The 18788-nt window shown below is 42.6% G+C and overlaps 1 protein-coding gene across 1 annotated transcript in view; it reads left to right on the forward strand.

Moving 5' to 3' along the window:
• Positions 1-18788, forward strand: part of dnm1a (dynamin 1a) — a 74015-nt gene that overhangs the window by 6996 nt on the left and 48231 nt on the right. The window contains 4 exon segments of the mRNA XM_048258396.1: positions 11993-12066; positions 14407-14556; positions 15546-15749; positions 16211-16309. Coding sequence (XP_048114353.1) covers positions 11993-12066; positions 14407-14556; positions 15546-15749; positions 16211-16309 — 527 coding nt within the window.

Raw genomic sequence — 18788 nt, forward strand, 5'->3', positions numbered from 1 at the left:
TCTGCCTAAAGATTCTGATACTTGAGCTAAGCAGTCAATCAAATTACACCCTCGCATCGTGCTCCTGAAGCAATGAGATTGGCTGCAATTGTTTTTGACCAAGTCACTAACAAAAGCCATTTACTGTGCAGGACTGTGCACAAACATTTAATCTGACAGCCAAAGGACCATGCAGAGCAAAATTGGACAAGTGTATTAGAGTAGACTTCACCTCGCACCTTGCTAGACTCCTTGTTCAGTAACCTTTACTCACCGACCTGCCATGACTATGACAGCAGCAGGAGATGCATCCTCCCCACACACACACACACACACACACACACACACACACACACACACACACACACACACACACACAGGAGACATTTGCGGACAGAACAACCCTGAGGACCTATTCTATTTCTGCTCCTTTATTAAAGGTCTCTCTATGAGCAGTTAGAGGGATTTTTCTCACCAGCTGTAGTGTCGTGTTATCTTTATAAAAACACAAAGTGTAGTTGAAGGCAAAAGACTGAACCTTGAATGAATGATCATCTTGCCTGTGAGCTTACAGTAACTGAAAGAATCATGTTTCTCCCTCACACTCTCTCTCACACACACACACACACGCACACACACATCACATACTGCCCTATTCCGTTACTGCCCACTGATCATTAAGATCTGCAAATGATGAGGCTATCGTATATATGACACTGATTCAGACGCTGCACCTTTGATGTCATGGAACATGGGATAGATCTGAACCCAGAACTCTTCTCCTGGTGTAACTGCTTGGCTGAGCCAGACAGTCTTAGTGCTGAGGAACAAAGAGGAACTCAGACAGATCAGGATGGCTTTGAGGAAAATAAAGACCAACATGGTTTACATGCAGAGGTGTTACAGAGGCCCAAAGCCATTTGTCTCTAAATAAAGTTATGCGTTTGAGATGAAATCAGGTCTGGTGAAATTATTTGTATTCCTTGCGGGAAAACCAGATTATAACACATCCAACATGTTTGAAAGGAAATAACATAGAACCAGTTGTTTGCTAAGGCAGGGAGAGAGAGAGAGAGAGAGAGAGAGAGGGAGGGGTAGAAATAGATAGGGAGAGAGTGAGAGAGAGAGACAGAGAGAGAATAGGACTGTTAGGAGCAACTCTGACTTGCTTTGACAGCAGTCAGTGAGATTAAATCTAATCTCAGGGTCTGTGTCTGACGAACAAAAAGGCCTTCCATTGGCCCATACCGTCACATTAATCTGGGCCTTAGCTCCTCAACAACAGAGGATTTCATTGGCTGAAGGGTTCCTGTGTAATCTAATCTAGGAGAATCCTTCTTGCCGAGAAGCAGTCTGAGTCAGGAAATACATTGGAAGCAGGACATTGGCAGCACTGGTTCAATGAATTAACCTGACTGCCTGTGGTTTTGTCAACTAGATCTGCATAACATGGACACTGTGTGTGTTACAGTAACATGCTATGTGGGGCTGGGTTTGTGTAGCCATCTCTACAGTGTTAGCTATTACTTCTGTGGATAAAGCTGTTCCTCTGTAACTTAGTCTGTTGTGGGAACTAGATATACAATCTAGTTATGCAAATGTCTCAGAGTAGCATTAATTGTTGTTAGTGATGGTGAGATGACGCTTCTTGAAAGCTTTCCAGTCAGATTTGTTGAAAAATGGTTAATTTCTTCTCGAGGCTTCAAATGCACAAATGTCTCGATACTGTGCTTCGCTTGCAAGGGCTTGACGTTCTCAACACACACTTTGGAGTCTCGGTATCAACTGTAACATCACTAGTGGTTGGTAAATGATCTCCAAACATGCACAAGCTCCAAACAGACATAAGCAACAGTGTGCATAATTTTCCACTGAGTATGATTTTCCTGGTGAAAGTGTGAATCCCAGTAGCAGCTGGTGTTTTGCCACCTGACACACACACACACACACACACACACACACACACACACACACACACACACACACACACACACACAAACACACACGTGCTCTCCCTCTCACACACACACACACACATACATGAGCACACACACAGCACCCTTTTCCACTGAAGCAGGTGCAGCAAACCCGTGTTCTAGCCTCACTTGAGGTCTGATTGCTAATCGGAGGTTTAATGGAGTAGCACTTCCCTCGCACACTACTCAATGGGCTATTTAAACTGTCTCAGTCTCCTCAGCCAGCAGTTGTTTCCTCATTGAGCTGTAAGGGCCTCGAAGGGTGCAATCCTGACAAGGGGAGTTACCTTCGTCAGATCATTTGATTTGTTGTTTACGTGTGTGTGTGTGTGTGTGTGTGTGTGTGTGTGTGTGTGTGTGTGTGTGTGTGTGTGTAATATGCGTGACACAGGCTTGTGAAAATGGGTGGTCTCGGTTTGTCCTTGAGGATGACAAGGGGACCTTGCTCTGGCGAACAACTAGCTTGTGTGTGTGTGTGTGTGTGTGTGTGTGTTTGTATGGATGTGTGTCAGGGGGATCAGGTGCTTCTCTCTCTCTCTCTCTCTCTCTCTCTCTCTCTGTGTGTGTGTGTGTGATAAATGACATCTCTCCCTGTAGCTATTAAGGAGCTAAACCCTGTGCTGCTGGGGTTAGAAACACGGGTCAACTCACACAGCAACTCAGTCGCTTTGGTGCTTTTCTCACATCACTATTAACATTTGCACAGCAGTTAGTGCATTTCTCAAAACAATTAGTGCAAACTGCAAAACCTAGTGGATAACCTGCAAAAGCACGTCACTTGCTCAAAATCGATAGTCCATTCCTCAAAAGCAAGTATTCATGTCAATGAAACTGCCAGTGTCATTAAAATGAGAAATCTTGACACCATCGTTTATGAACAAGATAGTCAAATGGCTTTGTCATGTTTTCATTACGACAGTTTATGCTCTCAGTGTTTTCCCATGCAAAAAAAGGTCAGAACTCGGTGACACTACCTGAAAATGCTCAGACATCACTATACAGTACTTGTACAGCCATTTGAAAACTACAGTAAAGTTACAAATTGCTGTAGTTAGTGGAGTAAGTGAGTACAAGACACTGAATATGTACGTTTCACATGTTTTACTGGATGCTCTTTGCAATTCTACAGCATTATGACAGAATTTTATAACTAGTTCACCAATTTTGTATGTAATGACTCAAGCAATGAAATGAAGACTATTAATTTTATTGGGAACGACTGACTATTAAGCATCCATAAGTATAGTTCATTTTGACTGACATGACAAAGCAACTAATACATGTTCAAAAGCATTTGCAATTTGTTTAGAGGAAGGAGAAATTGCTACTATGATGTGCACAAATTACTAAATGTTGTGGAGGTTGAACTAATAGTGTGTGTGTGTGTGTGTGTGTGTGTGTGTGTGTGTCTCTGTTTTTGCTAATAGGTGGATGTTTTATTGTAACTATATGCATATGTATTTTCTCATACAGTGGTTTATGTTTGTGTGGTTGTGGTTGTGTGCTTGATCAGCCAATGTCATTTATTTACAGTAATTTTAGTTTAGTTCAATTTGACAATAGCAACTAAAATAGTCTCAGGTCACAGCCTGAGCAGCACTAAGGATCAGATAGATAGATAGATAGATAGATAGATAGATAGATAGATAGATAGATCACGGTATTTTATTGACTAGGTGGGTTATAGGTCAGCCGTGGGCGTAGCTAATGGATGCTAGAAATGTCTCAATAGTGAGTGTGTGTGTGTGTGTGTGTGTGTGTGTGTGTGTGTGTGTGTGTGTGTGTGTGTGTGATTGTGTGTATGTGTGTGTGTGTGTGTGTGTGTTTCAGTATGGCTGATTCCTCCTGCACACTGTCAGTCTTCTCTCAGTATTTTCCATTTATCTCTCTCTCTATCTCTTTCACTCTTTCACCTTAGAGAGTTAGAGTGTGTGTGTGTTTGTATCTGTTTGTGTTTTTTATGAGAGAGAGAGAGTGAGAGTGAGGGGGAAGAGAGGGAGAAAGTGTGTGTGTGTGTGTGTGTGTGTGTGTGTCTCTGGGGGAGGGGCAGGCTCAGCAGGATTAGGCAGAGGGGGCGGAACCTGTCAGCAGCCTGCAGGTGCCTCCTGATGGAGTGAGAGTGGGGGATGGGATATAGAGATGCAGAGAGGAGAGAGAGAGAGTGGTGGAGGAAAAGAGAGCAATAGCCTGCAGTGCAGTGAAGGGGTGAGAGGAAGAGATGCACTGAGAGACAGAGGAAAAGGGAGAATTAGAAAGAAAGAAAGAAAGAAAGAAAGAAAGAAAGAAAGGAGAGAGACAGAGTGAGAGTATTTATGGAATGTATTTAAATCAGTAATTTAACCAATTACCCTCTAGCAGTAAAGTATGTTTCTTTACATGGGAGTAACACCCAATGGAAGCCGTGTATACAAAGGGAAATGTACAAAGGAAACCTACAGAACCACAGGGCCAGTAGCCTCCCATTATAAATATAAAAAAGAGAGCACATCCAAGCAAGTGATCCCAGTTCTCTACATCGTAAAGCTCTCAAAAGCCAGGAGACAAATGTACAGATGAGTCCCCTAAAACTGAGTAAAACTGAGACTCACACCTACTAATCTTCAGCAGAGTTTATACTGAAAAAAAAACAGATAGAATGGTAGAATATTGTAGAGTAGAACTATCTAATAGAACTCTAGAATAGTATAATAAGCAACAAAGAGAGAGACAAACAGTTAGGCAGAGAGACAGAGAGGATATGTGTATGTGTGTGTGTGTGAGAGAGGAGAGAGAGAGAGAGAGAGTGTGTACCGGTACATAGTGTGTGTGTGTGTGTGTGTGTGTGTGTGTGAGAAGGGTTAGTTCTGTAAGTCATGTGACCATGACTCAGCAGGTCTTGTGTGCAGATTTAATTTCCGCCCTTCTCTTAGCATTCTGCTCTATGACAGGGCCAGCACACACACACACACACACACACACACACACACACACACACACACACACACACACACAGCATTCTGCTCTATGACACACACACACACACACACACACACACACAGCATTCTGCTGTATGTGCCAACACACACTCACACACACACTCAGCATTCTGCTCTATAAAGACAACATTAATTTCATAATTAAACTTATTACATGGATTAACATGGCTAAAGTGCTTCGCAAACATCTGGAGTCATATTGTGGCTTTGCTGCAGATGTCAGTCGCCATTTTGTGTCAACTGATGACAGTTGCAATTTGGAGTGTCACATCTGTGCTAGTCTGGAGCATGAGGGGTAAAAGCCTCCCCTGTTGATCGTTGTGCTCCTGTGTGCCCTGAGCTGGAGGATTAGAGGGCGCAGCAACAAGCTCTTCATTTAATGAGACGCACAAAAGCTCCGGTGCTTTCTCAGGAAGAGCGGCGGCATGGCGCAAAGACACAGCACAGCAACGTCTCCTTGAAGACGCCGGAGTAGCAGGAAGCACTTAAGCACCTGCCTCAGGTCCCACTGGGGCTCCTCCATCTCTGACAACTCTCCCTCTGCCCACTCTCTTATCATGCTTTACTCTATTGCTTTTTAAACTGCACTACGTGACCTGCAGCGTTGCAATGGGAGTCACTGTTTTTATAGAACTTTCTGGGTTATGGATTCACTTCTTCTACCCAAACAGCGGATGGAGATAGCAGGCCGGTCCTTACTCTACATAGACAGCCGTTCTTTGGCCTGGGTCTGCTCCATCTCGGTCAGATCAGGCCTCACAGTCTCTCCATATCGTTAACCATTACCTGATGAAGATCTGGATAAAGTAATGGTTTCTCTGAGTGTTGTCATTGACCCTAGAGAACTACTGAGAGCATTAAATACAGTCCGTGCAACACAAAAGAAGCTTATCTCATTCAGCAGCTTATGATAAATATTCAGTTGAAGCTTTCGTGCTATTCTCTCTGCATGCTGAGACTGAGCTCTCTTCTCTGCACCCCCATCTGTGTGTGGTGTGTGTGTGTGTGTGTGTGTGTGTGTGTGTGTGTGTGTGTGTGTGTCTTCCTTCCATCTCCAACTGTCCAGACAACCTGTATTCAGCAGGAGCTGCTCACTCAGGCAATGCTACATGACTCTCCAGGATGAGGACAGAATGTAGTATTCATACTTACATTCCATACATGATTGCCTAAGAATAAGATGTGTACTTAAATTCTTATACATATAATCAGGAGTGACTATACATTTTAGTTGCATATAAGATGCAAATGGTGACTAGGAATGCTGTGGGTCAGCTTTTAGACTGCCACCGGACACTATATACATGTAGTATGTGAGAGTTGACAGGGTGGGTGATTGTGAGTCATCAGATAGTATGCGATGTGCGTTATGCATACAGAAGATAAGATTAGATGAGAGTTGTGGAAGTGAGGGATGGTAGTCAACTATCAGATACTATGCAGTGTGTGTACTATGTATACTTAACACAAGACGAGTAGAGGCTGGTGGCAGTGTGGTCAGTCTTGGTCAGCTATCAGTAGGCAGTGTGCAGTACTTACAGAAGATGAAATGAGTAGAGGCCAGCAGTGTGGTCATTCTTGGTCAGTCATCTGAGAGAATGCAGTAGGCAGTATGCATACTTACAGCAGATGAGGCTGGTGGCAGTGTGGTGTTGGTCAGCTATCAGAGAGTGTGGAAACAGGAAGTGGGAGAGATGCGAGCCGAGTTGAGTGCCATCTGTGTGATCACTCTCTCCAAACAGCCTCGGGCAGGCGACAACACAGCTCCCTCTCTCTATCTCTCTCACACACACACACAGACACACACACACACACACACACACACAGACACACACACACACACACACACACACACACACACACACACACACACACACACACACACACACACACACACATCTATTCATCTCCCTTTCATTTTCCCCTCCCTCTTACACATACATTCTCCCTCTGTCTGTCCCTCTCCCTTTACCTTATTCTCTCTCTCTCTCTCTCTCTCTCTCCTCTCTCTTTCTCTCTCTCTCTCTCTGTTTCCCTAACTGTTCTATCTGCAAAGGGAGAACACAAATGGCCCATAAACCTCTGGGATGCATCTGCCTGCTAATGAAGTATGTGTATGTGTGTGTGTGTGTGTGTGTGTGTGTGTGGAGACAGCAAGGACTATGGAGTGGTTTGGCCTCTGTAGTACTAAAGTGAGATGCAGAAGTGGCTTTTGTAATCTAGAAAGCAGATTTACCAGACCTTAGGTTATTTGGTTATTCTGTTGTTAGATCAGTCCAGCAGTGACATATCCTGATTATTATTATTGCATACAGTTTAGCTTCAATGACAGTAAAGTGGCTGGTGTTTAGAAGGAGCTTTTATCCACTCACTCAACTACACTCACAGCAGCCGGTTCAGGACTGGAACCCGGTACAGCAATACTGCCCCCTGCTTTGTTGAAGTGTACACAATACTGTGACATCACTGTGGCAGTGTTGCCCAATACTGTACACCTTGTCCATGGGCAGGTACAAATAAACAAATAATAATGTTTATTAAAATTATAATAGAATATTTGTAATTGTGGATATTTTATAATATACCATGATACACAATTAAAAAAATGGGAGGAAAGGGTCTTGCGGTCTCGTCCCTCTAAAATTAAGAGTCCGCCTCCTTCCAATGTAAGCAGGGGTGTAGTGGTAAAATAAAAGGTGGGTAAACTATGAATTTTGTGATGACGGTAAGGTGGACTGCGCCATACGGTATCAGATTTTGGTGGAGGTTATTGTCCAATGTTTATAACCATTAATTAACTAAATAACCATTTATCAAATGGTTCCTAGAGTGTTGACGAGTGTACATATTGTGAATGTGGATAATACCATGTGAGTTTTGGTGAATTAACTCTTTTGAGAGGTGGATAAACTATAATAAGAGGTGGATAAACTCCATTTCTGAAATTTCAGAGGTGGATAAACTGTGTTTACTTGCGTTTAGCCTCCACTACATCCCTGAATGTAGGTCAAGACCGAGTCAAATTCCAAGACGAGACCGTGTAAGCAAAAAATGGTCTTGAGACCGGTCTCGAGTACTACAACATTACTGCCCACCATTATAATAATAATAATAAGCTTTATTTGTATAGCACCTTTCATACACAGAATGCAGCTCGAAGTGCTTTACATTTGGAGCAAGTAACACAATAATAGTCAGTCAGTCATTATCAGTCACTTTCACTTTCTTTCATTTGCTGTGGCGTTTATGATCCAATCAGCAACATATCAAAAATATAGAAAATAACATGTAACAGTTATTAGAGCACCCCGAAAGGAGTGGCAGGCATGCGCTTTCTGTGAATATCTCTGAGAACCGTAAGGTTTAGGAGGACCATTATTTTTTGTATGTTGATCTCAAGGCCATGTCAACGCATCTATAACCACTCATTTCATGTATAGCGCCACCTAGTTAAACACAAAAAGTAAAATGAGGTGGTAATTAGTTGCATTCGTAACTCCAACATAGTCAAACCGTAATGAAATTGGAAGTGTAGGATTGCCATGACACCCTCTGTATGTAATGCCAAGTTTTGTGGAATTTGTTCATGGGGCCAAGTACAACAAATTAATTTATACATTATACACCAACTGGTTTGTAGGTGGCCGGAGACAGTTTTCTGTGAATATCTCGAGAACCGTAGGTTTAGGAGGTCCACCTTTTTTTTGTAGGAGAAGTTACCTTATAAGAAGTGTCAATCCCATCCCATTACTACTTATTTCATGTATAGCGCCACCTAGAAGTAAAAATTAAAAAGCATAAAATTAGGTGTTTTCATCTCAATATCTCTGGCTGACAAGGTCAAAACTGCACAAAATTAAAAGTGTAGGATCATTATGACACCCTCTGAATGCATGCCAAGTTTTGTGTACTTTCTCGTTCATGGGGGGCCTTACAATAAAATAATTTATGTGTACATTTAGTGATCGCATAACAACAAGGATTCCTGGACACTGAAAGACTGGGTACACAAAATCCTTGGTGAGCATGTACCCCCATATGGATAGCATGGAACCGGCCATTTTCGCTTTCATCTGCAGCCCCCGCTGGACTGGACCCCGAAAGGAGGGTAGGCAGACACAGTTCTCTGTGAATCTTTATGGCATGTTGGTCCTAAGGGCTCACATAAACCCGGCGCTCATAATCACCATTTGTGATTTTGCCCCCGTAAAATGAAAATCAGATTAAAAAGAAAAGCCAAAATAAATATTCATCAATAATATCATGGCCGCATTTCAGTATTGGTGAAGTAGTCGCTTTGTCCACTAGATGGCGACGCTGCAGTGAGACGGTAATTTTGTTGGTGCAAATGGGGTTGAAAACAATGGACGCCCATACAAGGACTGTAATTTAATCGCGAGCTTAACATCTAATAAGGATATGACGATGTTCACATGAAGTGTAATTCCCATTTCTTCTTGGAAGTCTAAATAAACTTTTGAGGATGTTTATCGACATGCTTGGTTTTTACTGCAGGCAATGCTTAATCTTGTAATATCAATAAGGACCTAGGTAATGTTACCGTTAGCGCTATTGAGTGATGGAGGCATTTGATTTATTGCATTTGTAGAAAACTATAAATGCGTTATACCTCGCTAAAATGTATAGCAGCACTGTTTGTATCTTTCACTGTCATTTATTGCACTACAAAATCATTCTGTGCAATGGAAGATTTACCAACGCTATTAATCGGGTCTGATACAGTTTTGCCTTATACATGCGAGAGACTGAGACGCTTCGTTTATTTTGTTTTGCGCGCAGGGTGTGAGGGGAATCAAGGTGCTTTGATTACAGCTTGGTAGTTGTAGTTGTGAAATTAAAAGCACGTGTGAAGTATCCAAACAATGACACCTTCATTTCATTATGGCTGTTTTAGCAAAACACCTTTAAGCTACTGTGTAGTAGGTCCCATTTAGAAGTGGCTACTTCATTTGCTTCTTTCCCTTTGACTCCATGGAGCTGCTGAATGTTATTACAACTTTTCGCCACGATATGACAGTTTAAGTCCGCTTTGATACTGTAAGGCGAAGCCATTGGTTTCCAAAGGAGATTTTATTTGTGTCGCTAGCATAGCCTATTGACAATTTATGTTGTCAATAGGCCTACTTATAATCCTACCTGTAGCTTAGGGAAGCTAACAACTTTCTATTAGGATCTAGTTTGTTAGTTACCGCTTTGTCATAACTCCCCTGATGCATTTTTGCATTTAGAATAGCCACAGAGGTATATCTCAATCGAAAATTAAACAATATCGGGTGCCTAGGGATTCAGGCTGGGTGAACCCAGCCTTTCGATCTGCCCGCCATTTTATTTTTTGATTTCTTAAAAGATTGAGCTTGGTCTGATAAAAGCCAGACTAGCCATGGACCTCAGTTAAACAATGCAAGGAACATGAATCAGCTCTATATTTGCACTAACAATAACGTGGACAAAGCTCTTTCCCCTTCCTTTTGGCCCTAAAATGTGTATGAACAGTCTAGCCACGAGATTTCATCAAGGCCCATTTGGACATGTCAGTTATTTGCACCACTGGTTAGATGTAAAACAGCATTTCGTTTCAGACTAGGCTACTGTTACTTAATTTGTGCATTAACAATAACGTTTCAGACTACTGTTACTTAATTTGTGCATTGACAATAAAGTATTACATGAACTAAAGATGACTAAAAATCTTATGTAGAAGAAGAAACATTCACAAAAATCCATCCATCCAAAATGACCTTGTTTTTGATAGCTGTTGAAAACGGCATGGAACTGACAGAGATGTTTTTGTTTATAAATACATAAAAAATAAATAAATAAATAACATTATGCTGATACCTTTTGCTTTTCCCAAATACAATGTAGCCTACAGGTGTAAGTGACCTTTTCATCAATCCAGTTGCAATGGATGAACTGTGATGAACTGCCCCACTTGTGATTGTTTAGAGATTTTAAAGGTTTTATAACAACCTACATCTTCTTTGGCTATTCTACAATCTATTCACCTTTTCAGCACCAGTAGGGTACTTTCTGTGCAGCCGCAATAACATAATACTCAGGCATGCCAAACAAGCATACACAAAAGTTTCAAGAGGGGATGGAGTAAAATATGGAGACAAATTGAAGTGTGATTTATTTTCGCTGAACGGATGTACAGGACTGAGCGGCGGTCATATTTTGTACCGCTATGCGGTACATCTAGTTAGAGAAGCGTCAGTCATTCCCCTTTGTTGCTGTGGCCATTTATGATCCAATCAGCAACATATCAGAAATACTATTATACTACTATGGATACATAAAGGCTTTGCTGACAAATGCCTATAGGCTAACAAATGCCTAGGCTTAACAAATGCACATTATGTGCAAGTTTCAACACGAGCATCAGAAAAGTGCTAGGCTAATGAACTAAAACACACACAACACACACACACACACACACACACACACTTTCTGAATAGCAGTGTGTTGGCAGCTGAGACTTTACACCTCCCCTGTTGGTGGATTTTTTATGGTTAAGGGATTCAGCTGCAGTCAGCATCTCTCACCCATATGAGATGATGAATGACCAGCTCTACAGTAACTCTGGACAGTCAGCACCCAGGCAGTCTCTGTTTGAGATTGTGTGCATGCGTGCGTGTGCGTGCGTATGCGTGTGTGTGCTTGTGTGCATGCGTCTGTGTGTTTGAGTGTGTTTGTGTGCATATATGTGTGTGTGTATATGTGTGTGTGTGTGTGTGTGTGTGTGTGCTTGTGTGCATCGTCTGTGTGTTTGAGTGTGTGTGCATATATGTGTGTGTGCGTGCGTGCGTGTGTGTGCTTGTGTGCATGCGTCTGTGTGTTTGAGTGTGTTTGTGTGCATATATGTGTGTGTGCGTGCATGCGTCGCGTGTGTGTGTGTGTGTGAGCGTGTACATGTTTGTATGTGTGTGTGTGCATATGATGTGTGTGTGCATATGTGCATGTGTGTGTATGTGTGTATGTGTGTGTGTGTGTGTGCGTGTGTGTAACTTGCTCTCACTGCTCCTCTGGTCTGTGTCTCAGGGACTTCCTCCCCCGTGGATCTGGCATCGTCACCCGCCGGCCCCTGGTCCTGCAGCTCATCAACTGCCCCGCAGGTAACACACTCCACCTGTCAATCACACCTGTGGGAACCACACCTGTTCACCTGTCTTCTCTATGCTGGAGAGTCAGGCACCTACAGTTGTGAGAATAAGTTTACACACCCATGTTAAAGTTGACTAAAAAGAGGAATACAAAAATCATCATCAATCACAGAAATTGATCTTAATGCCTTAATTACAAAAATGAGGAAAAATCCAACCTTTAAGGACACCAATTTTCTTTGTGAATGAATAATGTGTCGTAAATAAATAAATGTTCTTCCTTAAAATACAGGGGGCATAAGTATACACACCCCTATGTTAAATTCCCATAGAGGCAGGTATAGATAGGTATTCCCATAGAGTTTTATTTTTAAAGGCCAGTTATTTCATGGTTATTTCATGGACCATCCAGGACTATGCATCCTGATGAAGTTCCCTTGGCCTTTGGAATTAAAATAGCCCCACATCATCACATACCTTTCACCATACCTAGAGATTGGCATGGTTATATTTCAGTTAGGCTAGTAGCTTGTATTGAGAGATGATCTTATGGAAAGCACCCCATGCAAATCTCTAGTTATGGTGAAGGGTATGTGATACATACACAAAAACAAACATACACAAATACATATATATATATATATATATATATATATACACATACATACATACATATATATACATACATGCATATATACATACGGTACTTACATACTCATATACACACATACATCCATACTGGTACACACATACGTAGAAAAGATTAATCTCTGAGCTGCCACTCTATAGAGCATGTTTTTAGAGCACCCCTGCTGTTCTGGGACCTCCAGGGAGGCAGCTGGAGTGGGTCTCCTCAGAGGGGAAGTGAGGCTCTGGGGTAAAGCAGTGTAGCTGTGGGAGTTTATCCTCCATGGTTCTCCTTTCCACACAGTGATGTCAGGCTCTTAGAGACTGTGTGTGTGTGTGTGTGTGTGTGTGTGTGTGTGTGTGTGTGTGTGTGTGTGTCTGTGTGTGTAGCTGTTTCCACTTTTACGATCTCCTGTGGGAGATTTAGTGTGATCCCTGCTCTGTTACACTGTGTAGAGCTGAGGAATCCTTTCAGGCTCATTACCGATAACTGGTAACTATGGGGTTGGGCAATGTGGAGACCAGCTGGGCCTTGGCTGTGTGGTAATTAGTGGCCACTAGGGGCAGCCGTGGTCTACTGGTTAGGGGTTCAGGCTTGTAACCGAAGGGTTGCCGGTTCGATCCCCGACCAGTAGGAAAAAATATGGACAGGGGAAGTGGTTGAGCACTGCTCTCCGATGCCCACATCCACGGCTCAAGTGCCCTTGAGCAAGGCACCCAACCCCTCACTGCTCCCCGAGCGCTGCTGTAGCAGGCAGCTCACTGCGTCGGGATTAGTGTGTGCTTCACCTCACTGTGTGTTCACTGTGCTGAGTGTGTTTCACTAATTCACGGATTGGGATGAATGCAGAGACCAAATTTCCCTCACGGGATCAAAAGAGTATATATGCTTATCGTAGCACCAAATTATCACCACTTTTGTTCAGAAATTCTAAAACAACAATGTTTTTTAACACTTCAAAATAACATTTGCTAAATGAAGCTTACATTTTTCAGTAGACATAGGTGTGTAGATTTTAACAAAATCTAGTTTGGTTCTTAACGGGAGCATTTACTGCCTGAAATATCCAATTTTGTTTACCACGCTTGGAGTTATAGTGCTGGCCTGATGGGTCGCCTATTTACGCCTTTTCAACGGCACATGGATGGTTAGACCGAGAATTCTCGTCATGACATAAAAATTCCACTGGAGCTCCAAGCAGTTGTGTAGCCTTACAACACGCAGCATGGTAAAATGTCATTTTGGTATTACAACACTGTTTACAGCTCTTTGAATCCGCTGTCATGGTAAAATGTCATTTTGTAATGTAATAGGGGAGTTCCGATACTTACTTATACTTATACTTATGCTTAGTGTGCACGGGCCTTGACTGGGTAATGTTTCATCTCATTCTAATGTCTTGTGCCAACGGCAACTCATAGATCGTTAAAAGAGGCACATCACAAAAGATCCTGTAAAAACAGAAGCTCCTTACTCTTCCCCAACTTTCTCTTGTTTCTTAAAGTAAGGCCAAGTGATGCTGGATGATGTCATGTTTGTTTATGTTAATGTTGATGTTTCTTAGCTTTGTTTTTCCTGCCTTTACCTTGCTTATACTGGCTTGTCTCTGTTTCTAAGTAATTGTTCTCTTTCTATCGCTCTCTCTCTCTCACTCTCTTCCTTCTCTTTCTTTCTTTATTTTTCTCACTACTTCTCTCTCTCTCTCTCTTTCTGTCTCTTTCCAGAGTATGCAGAGTTTCTTCACTGCAAAGGGAAGAAGTTCACAGACTTTGTTGAGGTGCGACAAGAGATCGAGGCGGAGACAGACCGTGTCACTGGGCAAAATAAGGGCATTTCTCCCGTGCCCATCAACCTACGAGTCTACTCCCCCAATGGTACGCTGCTGCAAAGCCTAACCTTTACCCTGACCCTAACTCTATGAGTATATGCCACTGCAAAGTCTACAGTAACTCTAACACTACAAGTCTACTCCACCAATGGTAGGCCGCTGCAAAGTCTAACCCTGACCCTAACTCTACGATTCTATTCCCCCAGTTGTAAACTGCTGTAAAGCCTAACCCTGACCCTATGAGTGTACTCCCCCAATGTTACACCGCTGCTAAGCATTCTGGGACTTTTCAGGCCTGTTTTATATGTACGTCAAAGATTCTTTAGAACAGAACAATCCAGCATTCTAATAACATTCCTTAATGCGTCAATGCACAGAACAGGCTCTGAGCATATGCACCACCACTTCTTAGACAATGTTTTTAACTTTGTTTGTTTTAACTCAATTTTGTTTTAAAATGTTATATTATTCATGAACATTGTCCCACTGACTCTGAACATATTCATATAAAGAAATCATTGGTATTAGGGTTAGAGTTGTTTGGAGTGCTTAGACTTGAAGGCTTGCTTACACTTTGATCAAACATTCCCACTGATCTAATTCTCATCTCCCTAATTAAACATTCCGACTGATCTCTTGTCTCCCTAATTAAACATTCCCACTGATCTCTCATCTCCCTAATCAAACATGTTCAATGATCCCTCATCTCCCTAATCAAACATTCCCAATGATCCCTCATCTCCCGACTCAAACATTCCCACTGATGTAATCTCTCGTCTCCCTAATCAAACATTCCCACTGAGTTCTCGTCTCCCAGCGCAAACATTCCCAATGATCCCTCGTCTCCCGACTCAAACATTCCCACTGAACATTCGCCTCCCTAATCAAACATTCCGACTGTAATTATAATTATTAAAAATAAAACATTTTCCTGCAGCATTGAACAGCTCTGAGTCCTTATCCACACAGTGAAAAAGTAACCTTTCCTGTTAAAAACTGAGAGCTGTGTGTCTGTGCTTGGCTGGTGTGCTGCAGTATTGAACCTGACTCTGGTGGACCTGCCGGGGATGACCAAGGTGCCGGTGGGGGACCAGCCGTCGGACATTGAGCAGCAGATCAAGGAAATGCTGATGCAGTTCGTCACCAAGGATAACTGCCTGATCCTCGCCGTCTCTCCAGCCAATGCGGATCTGGCCAACTCGGACGCCCTCAAGATCGCCAAAGAGGTCGACCCACAGGGTGTGTGATTATACAGAGTAGATGTATGAGTGTGTGTGTGTGTGTGTGTGTGTGTGTGTATGTGTGTGTATGCATGTGTGCTAATGTGTTTGTTTCTTTGTTTGTTTCTCTGTCTGTGTGTTTTATTTGTAGCCCAGTCAGTGCCCAGTTGAGTTCCTATGATGAGTGATGTGTTAATGTAGGCTAAATAGGCTTGGCCAAGAGGCCATTGAAGCCCATTTCCAATGTCCAAAACAAGCCCGAGTCTTTGGAGTCTTTGAGTGATACACTTATATCTTATTTGGAATTGTCTGCATGTCTCTCACTCTCATTTTATCTCTCTCTGTGTGTGTGTTTGTGTGTGTGTGTGTGTGTGTGTGTGTGTGTGTGTGTGTGTGTGTGTGTGTGTGTGTGTGTGTGTGTGTGTGTGAGTGTTTCCATGTGAGTTTGAATATGTTTGTTTATGTATGTTTGTGTTACAGGTCAGAGGACCATTGGAGTGATCACTAAGTTGGACCTGATGGATGAAGGAACTGACGCTCGAGAGATCCTGGAGAACAAGTTGCTACCGTTGCGAAGAGGTCAGAGAAGACACACACACACACACGTCAGTTTCATTGCAGTTACTTAGAAGTGAAGCACTGAAGTGAGGCTGTGTTTCATGTACAGTATATTAGTGTAACATTTCAAATAGGTGCTACTACTTTGATATCACCATATTTCAAATGGGATCATAGTCAGACTAATTAAATAGCCACAGTGAAGCATTACAATAAGTGGAAGAGACACATGTAGAATTTGTCTAGGGCTCTTTTGCGCCATCTGGTGGCCCATGCAGGTGAAGTGGTGGACCAATCCCACTGAGACCACCTGCTTACCTTAACCCAAACCTGCTGACCCTGAACTACCCATGTTAACCCGGCTGGTGGAAGCGTAGTGGTTAAGGAGCTGGGCTAGCGTGGGTTCAATTCCCGACTTACACCGCTGTGCCCTTGAGCAAGACACTTAACCCCAAGTTGCTCCGGGGACAATGTAATACCTTGTAATATAAGTGACATACGTAAGTCACTTTGGATAACAGTGTCTACTAAATGAATAAATGTAAATGTAACTCTAACCTACCCTGCTTCAGGGCTGCTCATATCTGCACTCGTGATAGCTCATCAAGGATGCTTGAGTGCATAAAAAAAAAACATTAATATATAATTTCAGTCATTTTGATTAGGGCTGCTCAGAGCTAAATAGAGTAGAATAGATGGAATACAATACAATTGAATAAGGGACTCTCAATGTGTGACACTAGAAATATCTCTCTTAGAATTCATCTCAGGGTTCTTTGGCATTCATCCTTGGCTACTCGGTGATACGATCAGGAAGTTCAGAAAGGTGTTGATATAGAGATAGGAGACATCCTACATTGTGAATCTTATAGGACCAGTATATTACAGTACTACAGTTACTATTACAGTACAGAACAGTACTATTTACCACAGGACAGTACAGTTACTATTACAGTACAGAACAGTACTATTTACCTGGGGACAGCACAGCACAACACAACAGGGCAGTGAAGCACAGTAGCGTATTTCTCCACTGACCGACACTATGCCTCACATAATTGGTGGCTGCCTGTGTTAATCCAGAATCCCATTTCTGTATTTGTAGGAGTCATTGCAGTCCATGAGCTCTAGCACTAATGGACAGTCTTGTACAGCAGCCTCAGTCAGTGAGTAGCCTATAGAAGCTGACAGCTGAGTGCCCATTAACAGCAGATGAGCCGCCTGAGGACTCTGTTTTCATGAGAAAAGATGGTGGCGTTTGCTGTGCTGCTGCTCACAGAGCCTGAGGAGGATTGAGCTCAGGCTGGTGGAGCAGAGTGTAAATAAGCTCAGTGTCTCCCCCTGGTGGAGACAGAGTGGCACAGCTCAATGCAGCAACGTCTGTCGCAATGGAACAGGGAGAGCTGAAAGGAAAAGAGATGAAAGAGAGAGAGAGAGAACAAGAGAGAAAGAGTGTGGTAGAGAGAGACAGGAAGTCAAAGAAAGAGGGAGAGGGAGGGAGAAGGATGAGAGAAGCAGAGAGCCAGAGAGAGTGTGTGTGTGTGTGTGTGTGTGTGTGTGTGTGTGTGTGTGGTTGGGTGTGTGTAGGTGTGGGAGGGTGAGTGTGTGTGTGTGGATAGGGGTGTGTTTAGGTGTGTGTCGGTGTGTGTGTGTGTGGGGGTGTATGAGAGAGAGAAAGAAAGAGAGAGAGAGAGAAATAGGTTTGGAAAGAGTGAGGAAGTGAAAAACAATGTCTTGATTTCAGCCACATCTGGAGAAAAGGTTACTTTTATCGCAATAAAACATATTTATGGGCAACCCTCGAATGCTATTTGCTGATTTGCACTTTTTCCATCTCAACTCAGTCTGTGTGGAGACCTCTATGTTGTAGTCCCTCTCTCTCTCTCTCTCTCTCTCTCTCTCTCTCTCTCTCTTTTTTCTCTCTCTCTCCCCATGTTAAAGCTTGGCATATGAAACCACAAGCCTAGTTCATGAGACTGCCGCCACTCAGGCTGAAAGAACTTCACTGCTGGGCTTAAACGCATGGGAGACTAACTAGGGGGTGGGGGGGGACCATAACCCTTTCTGGACACATTCCCATCCTCCCCTTCCCTTCAGTTTCTCCTCCTTTTTTCTCCTCTTCCCCTTCTATTCTCTTCCCTTCTTCTTCAACCTCCTTCATTATTTCATGATGAACCACCCAAGTTGTGTTTTTTTTTTTTTAAAGGTTGTATGGCTGTATGTATATGAATCAGTTCAATTCACTTGTTAGACAATTACATTAGACAATGATTTGGGCATTTTTTAGGCCTTTTAGTTTAGATTGAACTGATTGTATTCAGTTTACTGAAATTGAACTTCATGACATGAGCTGCAAGGATTGTGCTGATTATGATATGTCTTGTGACTGAGGGGGCCCTGAATGTGATCCGTGTGTTGCAAGATTAAGTATGATACAATTTCCTAGTTTTGTATCTCTGGGTAGCCTGTTCAAGGAAAGATTTACACAAAAAGAGCCTTT

The sequence above is a fragment of the Alosa alosa genome, chromosome 12, assembly GCF_017589495.1.
Source record: "Alosa alosa isolate M-15738 ecotype Scorff River chromosome 12, AALO_Geno_1.1, whole genome shotgun sequence".
Lineage (NCBI taxonomy): Eukaryota > Metazoa > Chordata > Actinopteri > Clupeiformes > Clupeidae > Alosa > Alosa alosa.